This window comes from Trachypithecus francoisi, unplaced genomic scaffold (genome assembly GCF_009764315.1).
Source record: "Trachypithecus francoisi isolate TF-2019V2 unplaced genomic scaffold, Tfra_2.0 Lachesis_group11, whole genome shotgun sequence".
In the NCBI taxonomy this organism is placed as follows: domain Eukaryota; kingdom Metazoa; phylum Chordata; class Mammalia; order Primates; family Cercopithecidae; genus Trachypithecus; species Trachypithecus francoisi.
In genome coordinates, this window is record NW_022681456.1 from 24,234,013 (window position 1) to 24,255,312 (window position 21,300).

The 21,300-nt window shown below is 44.7% G+C and overlaps 2 protein-coding genes across 13 annotated transcripts in view; one reads left to right on the top strand and one right to left on the bottom strand.

Moving 5' to 3' along the window:
• Positions 1-1,457: 1,457 nt before the first annotated feature.
• ALKBH2 (alkB homolog 2, alpha-ketoglutarate dependent dioxygenase) lies at positions 1,458-8,946 on the top strand. 8 transcript variants are annotated; one of them, XM_033220717.1, is made up of 4 exons: positions 1,458-1,562; positions 4,348-4,634; positions 6,936-7,134; positions 8,623-8,946. In XM_033220717.1, exons 2-4 carry the CDS (start codon positions 4,355-4,357, stop codon positions 8,927-8,929), a joined length of 786 nt encoding a protein of 261 aa, XP_033076608.1. In that variant the 5' UTR covers positions 1,458-1,562; positions 4,348-4,354; the 3' UTR covers positions 8,930-8,946. The 8 variants fall into 8 exon arrangements, with proteins under 8 accessions (XP_033076608.1, XP_033076606.1, XP_033076611.1 ...); XM_033220715.1 differs by lacking the exon at positions 1,458-1,562 and adding an exon at positions 3,507-3,894 and having other exon boundaries at positions 4,204-4,634; XM_033220714.1 differs by lacking the exon at positions 1,458-1,562 and adding an exon at positions 3,642-3,894.
• A 158-nt stretch (positions 8,947-9,104) lies between these two features.
• USP30 (ubiquitin specific peptidase 30) overlaps positions 9,105-21,300 on the bottom strand; it is a 34,750-nt gene continuing 22,554 nt past the window's right edge. For 4 of the 5 annotated variants that reach the window (XM_033220711.1, XM_033220708.1, XM_033220707.1 and 1 more), the window contains 6 exons: positions 16,289-16,348; positions 15,712-15,798; positions 14,989-15,069; positions 14,670-14,889; positions 12,056-12,176; positions 9,112-11,451 (listed from right to left, as the gene is read on the bottom strand). In XM_033220711.1, the coding sequence (XP_033076602.1) occupies positions 11,187-11,451; positions 12,056-12,176; positions 14,670-14,889; positions 14,989-15,069; positions 15,712-15,798; positions 16,289-16,348 (834 nt within the window). In that variant the 3' untranslated portion in view covers positions 9,112-11,186. Of the gene's footprint in view, positions 11,452-12,055; positions 12,177-14,572; positions 14,890-14,988; positions 15,070-15,711; positions 15,799-16,288; positions 16,349-21,300 lie in introns of all 5 variants that reach the window. The other variant, XM_033220709.1, reaches the window with a different exon arrangement.

Genomic DNA, 21,300 nt, shown 5'->3' on the forward strand with positions numbered 1-21,300 from the left:
AATAAATACTATTATATTTTGTGTGTTTGTTTTGTTTTTGAGACAGAGTCTCGCTCTGTCACCCAGGCTGGAGTGCAGTGGTGTGATCTTGGCTGACTGCAACCTCTGCCTCTCCGATTCAAGCGATTCTCGTGCCCCAGCCTCCCCAGTAGCTGAGATTATAGGCGCGGGCCACCATGCCCGGCTGAGTTTTGTATTTTTTAGTAGAGACGGGGTTTCACTATGTTGGCCAGTCTGGTCTCGAACTCCTGACCTCAGATGATCTGCCCGCCTCGGCTTCCTGAAGTGCTGGGATTACAGGCATGAGCCACCATGCCCGGCCAATAGTATTTGTTGAACTGTTACATACATTATCTCACGCAATTTTCATGGCCTATTTTATGACGATAAACTAAGGCTTAGCACAGTCAAACATTTTGCCTAATGTATGAGGCTTGTGGGAGACTTTCAGGTCATAGAAGTTAAACCCCAACGATTTGTCCTCCAAGTGACACCACTGTACAGCACCTCCCCACCAGTACTAACATGCTTAGGATTCTCTTTCCTTCCCTCACATCCAAACCATCCGTATCTCCTTTTGGTTCTTTCTCCAAAGAAAATCTCAAATTCAACTGCTGCTCTTGCATTTCCTGGCTGCAGAAGACCAGCTGGGAAGCTGGTGTTCTCTTTTCTAGAGAGAGATTTTTACATCATGACAATATTCCAGGCCCGGCCCAGCTCGGTGGCTCACGCCTATAATCCCAGCACTTTGGGAGGCCTACAGGGGCGTATCGCTTGAACACAGGAGTTTGAGACCAGCCTGGCAAACATGGCGAAACCCTGTCTCTACTAAAAATACAAAAATTAGCCAGATGTGGTGGCATGCACTTGCAATCCCAGCTACTCAGGAGGCTGAGGCAGGAGAATCACTTGAACCCAGGAGGCGGAAGTTGCAGTGAGCTGAGATCGTGCCACTGCACTCCAGCCTGGGCGACAGAGCAAGACCCTGTCTAAAAACAAAAAAAGGGAAAAAAAAAAGCCAATCCTCGGGTTAAAACCCTTCTACGGTTTTCAAATAGGCTTAGAATAAACCCCAGCTTCCTACCCAGGTCTCAATGCTGCTTCCTCTCCGGCGGAAGCCCCCACTACTGAGTCCAGCTCCTGGCACATTTGCTGGACACACCCAACTTGTCCCTCTGTGGCCTACATACTCTTGCACTCACCATCTCCTTGCCTGGAAAGCCTCAGGTCTCTGCTCAGGATCTTTCCCTGAAAAGGTCTTCTCCTCCTGCCCCACTTCCTAGCCCATCGCTCTATAACTGCTATACTATACAAAAGCATCTTATTTATTTATTCTTTTTATACAATTTCTTTAGAGACAGCATATTATTTATTCTTTCCTTGTGTGTTTCTGTCTCCATCCCCAGAATGTAACCTGAGTGAAGAAAGGAACTCGCTCCTTGTCGCTGGTGTGTCCCAGTGCCTAGGACGAGAAGCTGAAGTCTAAGGGAGAGAGGCTCAAAGCTGAAAATCATTTGCCCTTAGAGCCACTTTGAAAAACAGTTCCACAGTTTTGTATACAGGTAAACATACACTTACCATGTGACCCAGCTCTCCCACGCCTAAGCATTTACCCAAGGGAGATGGAAATCTGTATTCACACAAAAGCTTGTATGTGAATGTTTATAGTGATTTTACTCATAGTAGCCTAAAACCAGAGAAACCACCCTATGTGTGGCCTACTCCCGTGGGGCATCCCTTCCATCCAGTAATAAAAGGGAACAAATAAGTGATACAAATGTGGGTATATGACTGGGCACAGTGGCTCACAACTGCAATCCCAGCACTTTGGGAGGCCAAGGCAAGCGGATTGCTTCAGCTCACCAGCTGAAGGCCATGGAGAACAGCCTGGGCAACATGGCAAAAACCCATCTCTACAAAAAAATACAAAAATTAGCCAGGTGTAGTGGTGCATGCCTGTAGTCCCAGCTATTTGGGAGGCTGAGGTGGGAGTGGAGCCTGGGAAGTGTAGGTTGCAGTGAGCCGAGATCATGCAACTGCACTCCAGCTTGGGCGATAGAGCCAGACCTTGTCTCAAAAAAAAGGTGAGGGAGGGTGGCATAAATCAATCTCAAAAGCAATATGCTTAAGTGAAAGAAGTCCCACAAAGGCTATATATTGTAGGATTCCTGTCTCAGTCTGTCTTCTGTCTCTTAGAATACCTGAAACCAGGTAATTTATTGACAAAAGGAATGTATTTCTCATAGAGGCTGAGGGGTCCGAGGTGTTGAGGGGCTGCATCTGGTGAAAACCCTCTTGCTGGTGGGGATTCTGCTGAGTTCTGAAGCCGTGCAGGACATCACATCGCGAGGGCCTGAGTGTGCTAGCTCAGGTCTCTCTTCCTCCTTTTATAAAGCCACCAGTCCCACTCCCATGGTAACCCATTAATCCATTAACCTGTGAGTCCATTAATCTAGTCATTCATTTATGAGGACAGAGCTGTCATGTCCCAATGGCGTCTTCAAGGCCCCACTTCTCAATACTGCCACATTGGTGATTAAATCTCAATATGGCTTTTGGAGGGACAGATATTCAAACCATGGCAAGTCCACGTATATGAAATTCTGGAAAAGGCAAAACTATAGGGAGAGAAGACAGATCAGTGGTTGCCGATGCTGGGTGATGGGGCAAGTTGATCAGTAAGAGGCTGGAGCAGTTTTATGGAGGGAAGGAACTGTCCTAGATCTTGACTGTGGTGGTGATCATACAATATTGTACATTTGTTGAAATCTGTCAAAACAAAGCCTCCGATCTCATGGAGCTTTCATTCCATTGAGGGGAGTCAGAGAATAAATAAAAATTAGGAGCTGGTTGTGGTGGCTCACGCCTATAATCCCAACAATTTGGGAGGCCCAGGTGGGAGGATCACTTGAGCCCAGGAGTTTGAGACCAGCCTGGGCAACATAGCAAGACCCCATCTCTACTAAAAATCATAAAAAAAATTAGCTGGGTGGGGTGGGATGTGCCTGTAGTCCCAGCTACTCCAGAGGCTGAGACGGGAGGATTGCTTGAACCCAGAAGTTCAAGGCTGCAGTGAGCTATGATCATGCCATTGCATTCCAGCTTGGGCAACAGAGTGAGATCCTGTCTCAAAAAAACAAACAACAAGAACAATATCAAAAAACAAGAAAACAGAAAAACAGGAGCAATAATGGAACCAACATTTATTTAGAGGACAGGGCATTTCTCATGCATTCTGTCATCTCCTCAGGCGCTCTCGTGACATAGGTGCTGTAGTCCCCACTTCACAGATGAGGCAGCTTAACCCCAGAGAAGTTGTGACCTGTGGAAGGCCATACAGCCAAGGCGGAGGAGACAGAAACAGAAGCCACGATATCTGACTACAGAACTTATGCTCCCACTCGCGACAATATACTGGTGGCCCAACGCCCTTTCCGGACACCAAAATAACCCCCAGTGAGAAGTAACACCAAGCCACACTTCTCACCCAAGCCGTGATCCTCAACAGTGGCCCAACAGATGATCAACTGGAAAGCGGTAGTGCTTGCCACGCACGGGGAGGGCCGGCAGGTGGCACCAAAGGGCCGCCCGGCTGCTCGCTTTGCGCCCTGGCCGGCAGTAGTTCCCAGCGTGCTCCGGAAGTGACGCGACCGATTCGCGGGGGCGCGTTTTTCCCACCCCCAGGGCCCCCGGGCTGCCTGCGGGATTCAGAGCTGCGCCGGAGCTGAGATTCTAGAGCACTCTTGCCACCCCCACCCTATGCATGTGTTGCAATGATATCAGAATTTGGCGTGCGGTTTACCCGTGTTTAACCTCTCTGCGTCTCATTTCTGTATCGTATCCACTTGAGCATCACTAGACTGATGTATTTTAACAGTGGTGGGGGGCAGCGAGGTTAGTTATGGGTCCCTCCTCCTTGAAGGGGTGGACAGTTGACTTTAGGCAAACCCCATCCCCTCTGTGGGCAACAATTTCCCCTTCTGCAAAATGAGGGTTTGGGTTGTAGTTTCTAAGTTTAGCTGTGGCATGCGAATTCCCAGGAGGTAGTTCTTTAAAAATTCAGGTGCTCGGCCGTGGAGTGCAGACCTCTGGGTTTTTGCAGGCTAGCCAGCTGATTTTGATGCACAGGTGGACCTGGGAGACCCTGGATCAGATTGTCCCTAGGGTCCCTTCCGGCTTTAACATCTTTTGCTTCATTTCTAGGACGTGGTTTTAAACTTTAAAATGAAAATGTGAAACTAGAAATGTTGCTGTGAGACCCCCTGGACAAACAGATTTTTGCACTGGGGATAGAACTTGAACAGTCTCTGTCTTGGCCTCGCCACTGACGTCCCTTCTTTCCTGTAGGGACAGGATGGACAGATTCCTGGTGAAAGGGGTTCAAGGGGGCCTTTTGAGGAAGCGGGAGGAGCAAGAGCCGACTGGAGAAGAGCCAGCTGTGTCGGGAGGAGACAAAAAAAGTACAAGGAAGAGGCCCAGGAGAGAAGCCCCGGGGAATGGAGGACGCTCAGCAAGCCCCAGCTGGCGGCACATTCGGGCTGAGGGCCTGGACTGTAGTTACACGGTCCTCTTTGCTAAAGCTGAGGCAGATGAGATTTTCCAAGAGTTGGAGAAAGAAGTAGAGTATTTTACAGGTAAGCAGAGGGCGGGTGTGTGTGTGCGCGCTCGCGCAGTGAGGACTTGTTTGGTGCAGTTAATGATCTTATGTTTGGAGAAATCTGAACTCAGGATCCATTATTTACTGATGGGTTCGCTAATGGATTCATCCAGTATTCTCTGAGCACCTCTGGGCTAAGCCCCTTAGGTGCTTAGGACATAAACTTGAAAAAAAACTGGATTGCCTGTCCACTAGAAGCTGACAGATGACTTGAGTAAATCTCCACTTGGCTACCTATGAGCATCTTCTGGGAAACTTTGCAAAACAAAGTTAACGTGCTGGGTTCTACTGCAGAGCACTTCAGTCAGAATCGTTCCGAGGACAGGCTGACCACTTGTGTATTTAAAAAGCTTCCAGGTGATTCTCATGGGCAGAAAGAGTTTGAGAATCACTGGTCTCATAGGAGAGATGGCAAATAACCCAGTAATTTCTCCACACCAGTGGTTCTCAGCGTCACCAGGTGGACTTGCTGTTGGCAGGACTTGGATTGCTGAGCCTTACCCCTGTGGTTTAGTTTAGTTTCTAAGGAGATTCCAGGTGCTGCTGGTGCCGCTGGTCTGGGGAGCACACGTTGAGAACCACAGCTCTATCCTGTAATGAGGACACAAGGATCTGGCAGAGAGGCATAGAAAAGGAGGCCGGGTGCAGTGGCTCATGTCTGTAATCCCAGCACTTTGGGAGCCTGAGATGGGCGAATCACTTGAGGTCAGGAGTTCGAGACCAGCTTGGCCAACATGGGGAAACCCCATCTCTACTAAAATACAAAAAAAAAAAAAAAAAATTAGCTGTGTGTGGTGGTGCATGCCTGTAATCCCAGCTACTCGAGAGGCTGAGGCGGGAGAATCATTTGAACCCGGGAGGCAGAGGTTGCAGTGAGCCGAGATCACACCACTGCACTCCAACCTGGGCAACAGAGTGAGACTGTGTCTCAAAACAAAACAAAACAAAACAAAAAAACAAAAGCCCACAGGTCAGGCATGGTGGCACACACCTATAATCCCAGCTACTCTGGAGGCTGAGGCAGGAGGATCATTTGAGGCCAGGAGTTCAAGTTCAGCCTGGGCAACATAGTGAGACCCCTTCATAGCTTTATTATTTTATGTTTTGAGACAGGGTTTCACTCTGTCACCCAGGCTGGAGGGCAGGGACACGATCCTGGCTCACTGCAGCCTCATCCGCCTGGGTTCAAGTGATTCTCCCACCTCAGCATCCTAAGCAGCTGGGACCACAGGTGTACACCACCAAGCCTGGATAATTTTTAAATTATCTGTAGGTCTCACTGTGTTACCCAGGCTGTTAATTGAACTCCTGGCCTTGAGTGATCCTAGCCTTGGCCTCCCAAAGTGCTGGGATTGCAAGCATGAGCCAGTGCGCCTGGCTCGCCATCTCTTTAAAAAAAGAAATGCCCACAAGAGACCCTAGCTGTGTGAGCCCCATCTTTCCTGGGGTCACACGCCCTTAGTCCCTACAGTTGACAAAGCCATCCTAGCCTGTAAACTAACTTTATCGTGCTCCAATTTCAGCCTCTTTATTCTGCCTTTACTGTAGTTAAGGCAGTTAAGTTACAGTGTTCACTAAAAAAATGGCCCAGGACCATGTTTCTCTCCTTGTAGGACAAGAGTCACTGTTCTTACATGAACATTTGGGGCAATTGGCTTGGTGTCGTGGTGCACACCTGTAATCCCAGCACTTTGGGAGACTGAGGCGAGCGGACCACTTGAGCCTAGGAGTTCAAGACCAGTCTAGGCAACATGGTAAAACCCTGTGTCTACAAAAAATTACAAAAAAAGTTAGCCATGCATGGTGGCGTGCCCCCATGGTCCCAGCTACTCAGGAGGCTGAGGCAGGGGGACTGCTGGAGCCCTGGAGGTGGAGGTTGCAGTGAGCTTACAAAAAAGTTAGCCGGGCATGGTGGCACACCTTTGTGGTCTAAGCTATTCAGGAGGCAGAGGCGGGAGGATCACTGGAGCACGGGAGGTGGAGGTTGCAGTGAGCTGAGATTGTGTCACTGCACTCCAGCCTGGGTGACACAGGGAGACCCTGTCTCAAAGAAAACAAAACAAAAAGAAAATTTGGGGCAAGCCAAAATGATGATTGAGGAGGAGTTTAAATTGTGTGGAATGACGGGGAAATGTTATTCCTTACTTCCCTTTCAATCTTGAATACCCAGGGAGCATGTATGTGGGGCACTGGATTTCTGATGGTGGCAGTTGGGGGGCCATCTGGATTTCTAGAGGGGAGTCGGGTGGAAAGGAACTGCCATGTTTCCTCTGCACAGGGGCACTGGCCAGGGTCCAGGTATTCGGGAAGTGGCACAGTGTGCCCAGGAAGCAGGCAACGTACGGCGACGCTGGGCTGACCTACACATTTTCAGGCCTCACGCTGTCTCCAAAGCCCTGGATCCCAGTTCTAGAGCGCATCCGGGATCGCGTCTCTGGGGTGACTGGACAGACCTTCAACTTTGTGCTCATCAACAGGTGACACCCTGTCTGTTTAGTGGACTCAATGTTACAAGTCTTCTGTCTCCTCCAAAAGGAAGTGTTTAGGGTTCCACCCTATTTGGTTCATGGGTACAAATCATTTCTTAGTACACCAGGGCTCTAGGAGTGGAACAGCGCCAGCGCTCGGTCTTCCTGGAGCTCATCCCAGAGGACGAAGTGAGAGGTTATTAACTCCTGAACAGACAGCTGAATGAGACAATTTCTTCTCTTTTTCTGTTTTTTTTTTTTTTTTTTTGAGACAGGGTTTTTCTGTGTTGCCCAGGCTTAGTCTGAAATTCCTGGACTCAAGCGATCCTCCCACCTCGGCCTCCCAAAATGCTGGAATTGCAGGCATGAACCACTATGCCTGACCCTAGACAATTTCAGACAGTGATAACCATCTTGCGAAAAATTAAACAGGCCGATTTGACTGAGAATGGCCGAGAGGTTTGCGATTAGGGCCAGGTTTCTCAGTGGCAGCACTGTGGACATTTTGGGTGCAGTCATTCATTGTTTGGGGCTGACCTGTGCCTTGTGGGATGCTGAGCACATCCCTGGCCTCCATCTACTAGATGCAAGTAGTGTCCCCCACCCCCCAATACCTGTCCCCTAGGGCAGAATCACCCTGGCGGGGAACCCTGGGTGGGTTTAAGGGAAGGTCACTTTAGATGGGGTGGTTAGAGGAGGGCTGAGGCAGTGTGTTTGAGCTGATAACTAAATGGAGAGTGCCAGCCACAGACATCTGGAGGGAGAGCAGAGGGACTCTGGAGTGTCTGTGAAGCAAAAATCCTGCAGGATGGCCAGAAAGCAGTGAATGAGGGAAAGAAGGGGATGACATGAGCTCAGAGGTGGGCAGGGGCCAGGCTGGGCCGAGTATGGCCTTTAAGTGCAGGGTGAAATGATGTGATAAAGGTTTACATAGACTGGCCACGGGAACTACAGTAAGACATGATTTTGGCTTTGGATGTCTTCAGTTTTAAAGCACATGAACTGGCCGGGTGTGGTGGCTCATGCCTGTAATCCCAACACTTTAGGAGGCTGAGAGTGAATTGCTTGAGCCCAAGTTCAAGACCAGCCTGGCTAATATGGTGAAACCATTTCTACAAAAGAAAAAAAATTAGTTAGGTGGGGTGGTGCATACCTGTAGTCCCAGCTACTTGGGAGGCTGAAGTGGGAGAATCACTTGAGCCCGGGAGGCCAAGGCTGCAGTGAGCTGTGATTGTGCCACTGCACTCCAGCTTGGGTGACAGAGCGAGACCCTCTCAAAAATAAGTAAATAAGTCACATGAACAAATAGGTCAACAGACCCCTTCAGGGTTGGCTTATCTTAGAGCCTGCTGTGGACCTCCAGCCCTCGCAGAAACAACAGCAGGTACAGCCGTGCACAGAGTGCCATTTCACACTGTGAGGAAATGAGGGCTGGCGGTGCTGGTGAGTTTCAGGAGAGGGTGGTTTTTATGCACTGTGCTTGTTTTCTCATTGCAGGTATAAAGATGGCTGTGACCACATCGGGGAACACCGAGATGATGAAAGAGAACTGGCCCCTGGGAGCCCCATCGCCTCTGTCTCCTTCGGTGCCTGCAGAGACTTTGTCTTCCGGCATAAGGATTCCCGTGGGAAAAGCCCCTCCAGGAGGGTGGCGGCGGTCAGGCTGCCGCTGGCCCACGGGAGCTTGCTCATGATGAACCACCCGACCAACACACACTGGTACCACAGTCTTCCCGTGAGAAAGAAGGTTCTGGCTCCACGGGTCAATCTGACTTTTCGTAAAATTTTGCTTACTAAAAAATAAAAACGTTTTTAACGGTTTTTCTCTTTTATCTTTCCCTCTGGACTCTAAGAGGGAGCTGGTGTTTCCCTTACCAACAGGGAACACAGAAAGGTTTAAAGCACAGGACTTGTTATGTAACAATGCAGAATTCAGAAAGATGATGTTTGTAACAGATCAGTACATTACATCAGGTGACTGTTTTCCTAACAAAATGATGATTTTATTGCTATAATACACAGCAGATACAAAAGTACCTTTAGCAAATACATAAGTCAGCAGTTATTACGGCAAAACCACTAGTTTAACTTAGATCTTCCCCAAGAGAAGCTACTTACTTTGAAAATAACTTAAAACTAGAAATCAGATTATTGGGCTGCTGTTTAATGCATAATTTACAAAATGAAGAAGTCAGGTTAAAAGGCTTTGCACAGGTATTGTTCACATTTGTAGCCTTGGCTCAAACCCTGGCCTCTCACCAAAGAAAGATCTGCTTATAGCCGCATGTTCCAAGGCTCAGCCGCTTTTCTCCCTTTCTTTAATGGTAGATTTCAAAAAGTAAGCAGTGGCAGAACAGCAATTACTTAAAGCTACAGCTTTGCAGTACACTTTAAGGTCACATGATTTGGGCATTTGTTCCACCAGACTTGGGTAAAACAAGTGTGTTCATTTCAACATCAAAGCCAAGGTCTGCATAGGGTGAGTGCAGGACGGACCGTACAGTTCAAGCTGCCCCTTGCACCCCAACGCCCAGAGCCTGGAGAGCCTGCACAGTATATTCTGTGGACAGCGGGAGTTACTGAGTCCTCAGAGTGCAGCCTGGGCCCAGTGGAAGAGTGATCATCTGGGCTTCCTGCATGGTGAGCTGCTGCCAAGGCACCATTTGGTGTGTCCGCCAGCTCGCCCCCAGCAGAGGAAGCACAGGTCTTAGCCTTACCTCAGATGACCTTTTGGATAGGTCTGATTCCAGTCTTATCTCTCATGAGTCGGTTTGAATTTGGACCAATTTCTTTTAATTAAAAATCTAGCTTAAAACAGGTACTACTGTGTCATCAAAATTCCTTTGGCCCTGGGCTGCATTCAGAGACTTACCCAAAAAGGGAAGAAAGTGCTCAATATATACTTTTTGTATTAGGCTACTGGAAATGAATAAATTTAGAATATGAACCTAGAGCAACATACAATACTAGATGCCACCTGAAGTTATGTTTTTAAAAAGTCAAAAGCTGCTTTCCTCTTTTCGTGAAAAGGGCTGAACTTTGGTGTAATCAAATCTAACCCTTCACAAATGAGGAAACTGAGGTTCAGAGAGACTGCAGCCCCATAGTCAGCCCTTCCTTCCTAAGCCAGCTGTCAACTCACGGCAGGATTGTCTTTTTTATACAGCCCCAAGCTCCTACCTGTAAACCTTAAGAGCTCTGCATGGGCAATAAACAGATGAAAGTAACCATTTACAGTGGATCCTTGTGTAAGAAAGAGTTTTCCACAGAGCAGAGGAATCAGGTGTTGCAAAGATATAGCTCAGGTCTGGCTATTTACAGAGTTTTATAATACAGTGTAATTACATCTCAGTCCAGTATACAAAAGGTAAAAGCAACAAATAAGCTTTTCACGTATAACTGACAAAGTAGTGAAAGAGTTTCCCCAGGGGGCAGATTTGGCAGATAAGCCTTTACTCCATAGAAAGAATTGGAAGATTAGAAAAGCCATAGAAAAAGGAAAGTGTTCTTTAGGCATTTTTCACCTGTTCTCTCGCTATCCTTTGAGTAGCCTGGAGGGAATATTACAGAATGAATGTGCTATAAAAGCAATCGAAAGTGAAAGGCACTTTTTCTTCTAAATTGTTGCCTTTAATAATTTCATTAATTCTTGTCAACAATTTTTATGGGCCTGCTTATTAAAAATAAAAGATCTGGGTGGAAACGTTGATTACACAAAGGTGCCTCCCCTCTGAGAACACCTAACATTACAATATGAAAACGGTGGCTTCAAGAATCTGCATTCTTTTAATGGCCTGTATCAGATGAGTAAAAAGACACTCCAGACATAATGAATGCTTTCTTAATACAACAGTACCTTCTACACACATGAACAGAGCTGTTCAGGGAGCCTGATTTGGTATGAATTGGGGCTGGCTCCCAGGTGAAGCCTGCTCTCAGAACACACCGGAAAGCTGGAAGGCTCCAGTGCGGCTGCTTGCACACACAACAGTACAGTTTTACTTTTTTCCTGGACAGTGTGCAGACAGTGCCATCAGTTCTAGCCTTGCAGAAGGGCGAAATCATTCTTCAGACTTGTACTCCTGGCTCTGGTGTTGCATCCTGGAAAGGACGCGCTCATAGAACAGCAGGTAGGCGCTGGAGGACAGGACCTCCTGCAGGCTGGCCTTGCGGACAGTGTCATCGGAGACCCACAGCCACTGGTTGCTCGTTGAGAGAGGGTTCCTGGCCGAAGGTGGGGACCGTCGGTAAGTGACAAAGTGTCCAGAGTGCATGTCTCCATGGTGGACGACAACTGCCATCAGTCGGAAGAGGTATGTGGAGGAGCTGAACGATAGGAACACATGTCAGGGGTTTACAATTTTAACAAAAAAGACTTTATAGGCAAAAATGAAAGAATCCTAATGTTAAATAGGGGATCAATACAATAGTAAGTCCATACCACCAAATGCTACACAACTATTAAAATACAGATATGTATTTACTGACATGGCAAGATGTACATTCTATGAGTATATGTATATTGTATATATGTGTATGTTTGTATCAAGTGAGTGTGTGTTTATGTATACTGTATGTATGTGTGTTCACATACCCACATACGACTTTATAGAGTGAGTGACCCTAAATGTTTAATTGGCTATCTCTAGGTGGTATCCCAAGAAATTTTATATTTTGTTTATATTTTATACATATACACATATATATACACATACATATGCATATGTAAATTTTATGTACTTTAAAAATTCTTAGTTTAAAAGTTATTTCCATTTTGAACAAAAATAAACAAGAAAATGTAATCACGAAACTTCACCTTAAAATGAAAAATAAACGTCTACATATTCCTGAATTCATTTCTGTGAAAAGCTAATTTTCGAAGCTAAGAGTAGTGGTAGCTCTAAGATGGGGCCTGTAAAGGGCAGCTCACCTGTAGTCGGGAACAACCGGGAGAGGGAAGGGCATCGGTGTGGAGAGCGTTGGCAATAAAGATGGGGAGCAGGCGCCATTCATAAAAATCTGTGTTTTGGGGGCCCCTGGCTGATTCAGAACTGCAAGAGAAAAAGGCCCGAGTCAAAGAAAATAAGCAGTGGCTCTGTAAACAAAGCCTGGTTTTGATTACCTTGAAAGTTAACTCCCCATCATGCTCCAAAGAAAAAAATATATTTCATTTGGTATTATATAGATTCATAAAATAATCTGCCCTTTATCCTTAATCTCAAATAGGGATAATCTGTCTTAATCCCAAATAGGACAAGTGTATCTAGCTCCAGCTTTATGGCTAGCCTGGGATCTTTGAGCTCCTAGCCCTGTTTGCTAATGGCATGTATCAAAGTTAATCAGTAGCTAATTTACTGGCTTTTTTTTTTTTGAGACAGAGTTTCGCTCTGTCGCCAGGGCTGGAGTGCAGTGGCCGGATCTCAGCTCATTGCAAGCTCTGCCTCCCGGGTTCACGCCATTCTCCTGCCTCAGCCTCCCGAGTAGCTGGGACTACAGGCACCCGCCACCTCGCCCGGCTAGTTTTTTGTATTTTTTAGTAGAGACGGGGTTTCAGCATGTTAGCCAGGATAGTCTCGATCTCCTGACCTCGTGATCCGCCCGTCTCGGCCTCCCAAAGTGCTGGGATTACAGGCTTGAGCCACCGTGCCCGGCCAATTTACTGGCTTTTGACCTAAACCAAGGTTTCTCAACATGGCACCAGACGGTTTTGGCTGGATCATTCTTTGTTGCGGGGCCTGTCGTGTGCATCAGAGGATGTTGAACAGCATCCCTGGCTCTACCCAGTAGCACCCCTCCCCTAGCAGTGACAAGCAAAACTGTTACCAGACATTGCCCAATGTCCCTCGGGCGGCAAAACTCCTCCAAGTTGAGAACCACTGATCTAAACATTCTATTTTCTTTAATTCTGTCAGCTTCTAAGGAATACCAACATGTAACAGCATTAACACATGTTTATGGGTATACATAAGATAATTAAGGCTATATTTACATGTCTTTTCCTTTCAAGTGTCATTTTTGGGGGCTGTTAATACCAAGTAGTTTACTGATGACTTTTTTTTTTTTTAAGACAGGATCTTGCTCTGTTGCCCAGGCTGGAGCACAGTGGCATGATCACAGCTCACTGCAGCCTCAAACATCTGGGTTCAAGCAATCCTTCCACCTCAATCTCCCAAACTGCTGGGACTACAGGTGTGAGCCACCATGACTGGCCCTGCTGCTGGCATCTTTAACCACAGTCAGCATGCTCTCAACATTAGTAAACCTGCACCCCAGCCCAGGAGAGGGGGAAGCTGGGGTGCAGAGGTCTTTGATTTAAAACCAGGGCTGAGGGCTGAACCTGAGTCTGTCCCCTACCTCATCTCTTTTCGATGTTAATTTAGTGACTTGATGAGAAAGAGGAAAACACAATCCCTGACATGATGAGGTGTCGGGCCATGCAACTGTGGTCACAAAAAGAACAAAAGGGCCGGGCGCAGTGGCTCAAGTCTGTAATCCCAGCACTTTGGGAGGCCGAGACGGGCGGATCACGAGGTCAGGAGATCGAGACCATCCTGGCGAACACAGTGAAACCCCGTCTCTACTAAAAATACAAAAACTAGCCGGGCGAGGTGGCGGCGCCTGTAGTCCCAGCTACTCGGGAGGCTGAGGCAGGAGAATGGTGTGAACCCGGGAGGCGGAGCTTGCAGTGAGCTGAGATCTGGCCACTGCACTCCAGCCTGGGTGACAGAGCGAGACTCCGTCTCAAAAAAAAAAAAAAAAAAAAAAAGAACAAAAGGACTAAGGGACCCTAAATAGGAAAGTATGGGGTGTGAGACGATCCTGACCTAACTGGGGGCGGCAGGCAGGTGGTGAGTTCAGGCTGAGAGCCCTTCAAGTGAGTGGGTTTTCCTCATGTCTAACTCTAAAGAACTCAGTGTGTCACATGAGACACCTTTAGAAAATGGACCAACATGGCATTCTAGGGCCAGTTCTCCCGTGTGGTGTCTGCCCTTGGACCAATCATTCAACCCTGTGGAGCCTCCACATTCTCATCAGTAAGACCAGGGGTGATAATAGCTTCCTGGCTTAACTGAGACCTCAGCTGAGGGCACTAATGGAATCAGATACATGATTCAGTACAGAAGTCACTTCAACCCCCAGAAGAGGTTCGGTGATCTTTAGTCAGGACATGTCCTCCCCACATTTCCTGTACTGACAGGAAATGACACAACCAAAAAAAAAAAAAAATTCACTGGAATGATGTGAGCCAATGATTATATCATTTAGTGGAAAGATCAGAAGACAAGGCTGCAATTTTAAGCGTTTCTCTCTGTACTTTTTCATCTGTAATATGGTTTCAAAAACCATACATCTCTCTGCTACATAATTTTTACCTCTTCTAAGAAATCTTCCCTCTTCCACCCCCAATCCTGCTGTTCTCAAGAGTTTAAGCAACCATTGTACAAGCCTTGTGCTCATGTCATAAGGGACCCAGAAGGTGGTGATGCCAAACTGCTTTTCTCTGTGCTGAAAATTCCTGCTGCGTCGGCTCCTTGTGCACACACCTGGCGTGGGGGCTCCTGGCCCATCCTGCAGCTTCAGTGTAGGCCCTGGGTTCTTGTTCAGTTTAGGGTTGTGTTGACTAGGTTTATGTCCAAGGAGGTGGTACTTGTAAATGTCCATCATCAGGAACTCATTGAACTGCACGTGCTCGTGCCGCTTCAGAGGCGTGCCGTGACTGGACCAGCTCAGCCGCTGTAGGTGGATGCACAGACACTGAGGGAGCTGTGGGTAGAAGAGAAACCGGGAGAACTGAGTTGTTTCAGGGGCAGGACACACGGAGTCCTCAAAACAAAACCAACAGGGTGTGTGGTGTGGGCTCACCTTCCCTAGTTTTAACTGTTTAACAAAAGTGGTCCTCTGGTGTTCCACCTTTTCCCCATTCAACGTTCCCTTGGCTTCAATCTGAAATAAAAGAAACATTTCTCTGCAGAAATGCCTAAAATAGGACAGCTTTGGAGTGCTGCAGACCACAGTGGTGTTATAGCGGCACACAGTTGGCACTTGACTGCTATCTGCTGAAATGAATTCAGCTGCCCAGTTATTTGTGAATTGTTTTCCCTGATCTCTCTTAGTCATTAAATAACAGAAACAGTGGAGGGAAGAGAACGTGTAGAGCGAACACTGATGCTCTGACACTGGCATGTCATCTATTAATTGTTCTCTGTCTTCAAAAATTCTGTTCCATACAGTTCCTCTTGAGTCAGAGGGGAAAACTCAGTTACTTAGGGGAGTCAGGCAGGTAGCACAGGTTAAAAGAAAGGGTGTAAAACAAATGGGAGTGGAAGCAACTGCAGCAAACTGGAGAGGGCATTTCTCATCTCAGCGTGACAGTTTATTCTTTAAACACTGTGCATGAAACAAAACTCATCTGGGAAAGAGATTTGGTCCATGAGCGGCCAATGTCCAAAGCAAGTTAGGGAGAAGTAGAAGTGGCTGAAAAGACCCACTGGGTACAGTCAGAAGAGCTCAGGGTCAGTGGTGTGAGAGGTGCTACATCAGCACACACAGGCCAGCTGGGGATGACATTTGGGGTTCAATGCATACCTTTGTACAGTTGTCACACACAACATCCCGCACTGATTCTGATGAGATGAAGTGGTGAAGGCAGTGGTCCAGGGTCAATGGGTGACCCTACAGCATGAGAAGAAGAAAATTACTACAATTCAAAGGACAGCTATACTGAAACTGTTAGCAGATGGCAGTGTGAAGACCAGAGCTTTATTTTGATGTATGCAGGCAATAAAGTTTTATAGTCACAACTGGATGTTTCCTGGACAAACATGGGACTCAAAGCTCCCCAGACTGCTATTATGAACAGATTCTAGAGCATGAGGATGTAACTGCACGAACTTGTGGACTTCCATGCTGTTTTAGGTATCTTTGAATTTGAGGTTAATGTCTGTGTGTGTGTATTCAAAAAGCCAAAATTTCTGGAGCAAAAGAAAAACCAATCATTATCCTCCCTCCCATAATCATGCCACATATTAAAGTTAAGATGGAGTTCAACCAACCATGTATCTGAATTACACAGAGTGCCTGAGCCACATAAAATGCTTCAAAACCCTTTCAGATTGAAATGTCTCTGAAACAGACTCCAAATAAACCATAAATCAGTACATACCCATGTGGCGGCTGGAATACTTAGTGAAAGGCTATCAAAGGTATCAAATCGAACAGGACTCTGAAACAAATATTGCAGAAAATCCAGAAAAGATTTAGGCTTAGTTCAAAGTTTTAACGATGGAAGATATGTGACTATGAAACAGTTTAATATTGAGATGCCCAACATTAACATAGTAAAATATAATGTACTTAGTTAGAATCAAATTCTATTAAAACAACCTTGTACACATAAGAGGTACAATAATACTAAAGAATCGCTTCGAACAACTGAAAGATTAAATACCTGAGCCAGAAATAATTTTGGGATTTTATTTTAAGGAAATAACCATGGGCATAACTACAAGGATATTCATCAATATTATTTATAATAGCAAAAATTTGAATACAGTCAGCATTACTTAACAATGGTGATACAGTCTAAGAAATGCATCCTTAGGTGACATCATCATTGTGTAAACATCACAGAGCGCACTTACAAAACCTAGATGGTGCATCCTACTACACACCTAGGCCATATAGTCTAGCTACTGCTCCTAGGGTACCAATCTGTACAACATGTTACTGTACTGAATGCTGTAAGGAACTGTAACACAGTGGGCAGGATTTGTGCATCTAAACATAGAAAAAGTACCATACAAATAAAGTATTATAATCTTACGGGACCACCATCATACATGTGGTTTGTCATTGACCAAAACATCATCATACAGCACATGACTGTAGTTGAAAGTTTTAGCGAATGGTTTAATAAATTATATAGCATGTCCACAGAATGAAACACTATGTTAAACAAAATGTAGAAGAACGTATGATCGGTCGGGCGCGGTGGCTCAAGCCTGTAATCCCAGCACTTTGGGAGGCCGAGACGGGCGGATCACGAGGTCAGGAGATCGAGACCATCCTGGCTAACACGGTGAAACCCCGTCTCTACTAAAAACTACAAAAAACTAGCCGGGCGAGGTGGCAGCGCCTGTAGTCCCAGCTACCCGGGAGGCTGAGGCAGGAGAATGGCATGAACCCGGGAGGCGGAGCTTGCAGTGAGCTGAGATCCGGCCACTGTACTCCAGTCTGGGTGACAGAGCGAGACTCCGTCTCAAAAAAAAAAAAAAAAAAAAAAGAACGTATGATCATGTGGAAAGATGTGGATCATGTGGAACATTAGATTATTCATTGCAAAAAAGCAGACGATGAAGTAGGGTGAGAGAGTTCCTGCTTTTGGTGATGGCAGAGGCGCTTGGGTAGATTAACCCTCCTTGAGATAACAATTGTAAAGTTTGGAACAAAACGGTTTGAATGAACAGAGAGCTACCAAAAGCAGGCAGAAATGGAAAAGAAGTCAACTCTTGGAAAAACAGAACTCTGTGGGCGAGATTTGTGTGTTTGTGGCTTTTTTTCCTGGTTGATGTGGTGCTGGGTGGCAAAAAGCAGCATCCTACAGGATTGAGTGGTCAGATGACAGAGTTCAAGAATCAGGGCTGATGGAGAGAACAGGGTAAATGCCAGGAAGAAAGGAGATACAGAAGGGATGAGCCCCAAAGTTTATACTTAAACTCTGTTCAATTCCAGGGCTGATCCCTGAACCACACGTGCACGGGGGAAACTCCAGGGAGCCTGGCAAAAAGTAGCAGCTGGAAGCTAAAAAAATTGAGCAGAAGTTTTGCCGCCCAACATAGGGGAGACAGAGTTGAGTTTGAGCCCAGCCAGGTTAACTGTGGGCCAGAAGAAAATTAATTTTTCTTCATAGAAATGTAACAGAATCCCTACTCTCTCTGTCTCTACTATGATGTTAAGTATACAATAAAAAATTACTAAACATGAAATACAAAGAAGTCAGCACACAAGGACCTCACAGATGCATCATAAATATGCTCAAGGATGTAAAGGAAAATATACAGTGACAGTGAATGAACAAATTGAGAATCTCAGAACAATGGAAACTATGAAAAAGAAGACAATGGAAATTCTATAACTAAAAACAACAGTGACTACCTTGAAAAATTTGTTGCATAGGCAAACAGAGACTGGAGATGAAAAAAGAATCAGGCCAGGTATGGTGGCTCACACCTGTAATCCCAACACTTTGGGAGGCTGAAGTGGAAGGATCACTTGAGCCCAGGAGTTTGGGACCAACCTGAGCAACACAGTGAGACCCTGCCTCTACAAAAAATTAAAAATATTAGCTGGGTGTGGTGGTGCACACCTGTAGTCCCAGCTGCTCAGGGGGCTAAGGTGGGAGGATAACTTGAGCCTGGGAGGTTGAGGCTGTAGTGAGCTATGATCACATTATTGTAATCCAGCCTGGATGACAGAGCTAAGTCTCTGTCTCAAAAAAAAAAAAAAAAAAAGAAAGAAAGAAAAAAAGAGAGAAAAGAATCAGTGAACATGAAGATAATAGAAATGATCTAATTTAAAGAACACACAGAAGAAAGACTGAAGAAAATTGAACAAGACCTCAGTGACCTGTGGGCCAACATTAAGTAAACTAACAAGTGAAAAATGGTAGCATACAATCTTTGTTGAAAAAATAATGGCCAAGAATTTTCAAATTTGGTTTAAAAAAAAAAGTACAGATTTAACAAACTCAGCAACCCCAAACAAGATAAATACTAAGAAAACCACATCTATACACAGCATGAACAAAAATAAAGAGAAAATTTTGTAAGCAGTGTAAGCAGAAGAAAAAAACGACACTTTACATAGAGAAGAATGATATAAATGACACTAACTGAAAAAATGGAGGCCAGAAGACAACAGAATAATGTCCTTAAAATGATGAATTTAAAATAAACCAAAGCAAAACAATGGCAACACTGTCAACCCAAAGTTCTATATCCAGCAAGTACTATTCTTCAAAAATGAAGGTAAGACAAAAACATTTTCATATACATGAAATCTAAGTGTATCCATCACCAGTACACCTATAACAAATGTTGAAAGGATGTTTTTAGGCTAAAAGGGAAAAAACATAAAATGGATTTTCATCTACATGAAAGACTGAGAACAAGAAAAAAGGTAAATATATTTTTTATATTAATTAATTAATAGAAGAGAAGGTAACTCTTACATACTACTGGTGGCAAGGTAAATTGGTGCAGCCTTTTTTTTTTTTTTTTTTGAGACTGAGTCTCGCTCTGTCGCCTGGACTAAAGGGTAGTGGAGTGATCTTGGCTCAATACAACCTTGGCCTCCTAGGTTCAAGCCATTCTCCTGTGTCAGCCTCTGGAGTAGCTGGGATTACAGGCGCCCGCCACCATGCCTGGCTAAGTTTTGTAATTTTAGTAGAGACGGGGTTTCACCATGTTGGCCATGCTGGTCTTGAACTCCTGACCTTGTGAGCCACTCGCCTTAGCCTCCCGAAGTGCTGGGATTACAGACGTGAGCCACAGCGCCTGGCTGGTGCAGCTATTATAGAAAATGGTACGGAGGAGGTTCTTCAAAAAGTTAAGAACAGAACTACCGTATGAACTAGCAATACCACTTCCAGGCATATATCCAAAGGAAATGAAATGAAACACACATAACTCTTTAAAGCAAAAACTATGACACAGTATTGTGGGGTTTATAATGTATGTATCATAGCACAAAGGCTGGGGTAACAGAACTATATTTTTGTAATATTCCAGGATTTTACATGACGAAGTATAATATTAACTCTAAACAGATAAGGTAAAATTGCATAATGTAATCTCACACATACACACCCCCCCACACACAAACACACAAGAGTAAAGCTAAAAGGCCAACAAAGGTATTAAAACGGAATACCAAAAAGTATTCCATTAACCTGAAAGAAGCCAGTGAAGGGGGGACAGAAGAACAAGAAAAAATGTAAGACAAACAGAAAATAAATGGTAAAATGGCAGACCGAAATCTAATCACATCAATACTTACACTGAATGTAAATGGACTAAGCATTCCAACTAAAAGACTGTCAAGCTAGATAAAAAAGCAAGACCCATTATATGCTGTCCACAAAGCCACACTTTAAAGACAAGAGCTGAAAATAACAGAAAGAAATTACCAAATAAACATTAGCTAGATTAAAAATGAGTCACTCAAATAAACTTCAAGTCAAGGAGTCTTAGCAGAAATGAAGAGGGACAATTTATCATGACAAGGTGAGTTAACTCATCATAATACATATGTTTGTATCCAGTAACAAAGTTTAAAAAAAATTAGCAGAAATAGAGCTAAAGAAAGACAAATTTTAACAAACAAGCAAGAAATAATACCAATATTAAACAAAATCTTTCAGTAAACAGAGGAGTGAACATTTTCCAGCCTATTTTATGAGGCTACTATAATCCTTATAACAAAGCCTGATAAAGACATCACAAGAGAAGAAAAGTGTAAGAACAATATTCCTCATAAACATAGATACTAATATCCTTTAGGAAATATTAGCAAATCAAATTCACTAATATATAAAAACAATACAGCATCACGATCAAGTGGGGTTTATCCCAGAAAGGCTGGTTTAACTTAGAAAAATCAATTACTGTAATTCACCATGTTAACAGAATAAAATAATAAAATATGATCATCTGAATAGATGCAGAAAAAAACATGACAAAATTCAATCACTATTAATTACAAAAATTCTCAGCAAACTAGGAACAGAAGGGAAGTTTCTCAGTATGATAAAGGGGTATACTAAAACCTAAAGCTAATATCATACTTAATTATAAAACACCAAATACTTGCTTCAGAAGATCTGAAACAAAGCAAACATGTCTGCTATCATCACTCTTATTTAACTTTGTACCAGAAGCCTTAGCCAGGATAATAAGGCAAAGAAAAAAAAAAAAAAAAAGGAATAAATATTGGATTGGAAAGGAAGAACTAAAACTATTTCCATTCATAAGCAACATGACTGTTTACATACACAGAGAATACTAAGGAACATATAACAAAACTTCTATAGCTTCTAGAATAAATGGATGTTTACAAAAATCTCAAACAGAAGGTCAAAATATAAACAGCTGTGGCAAACAATTTGAAAATAAATTT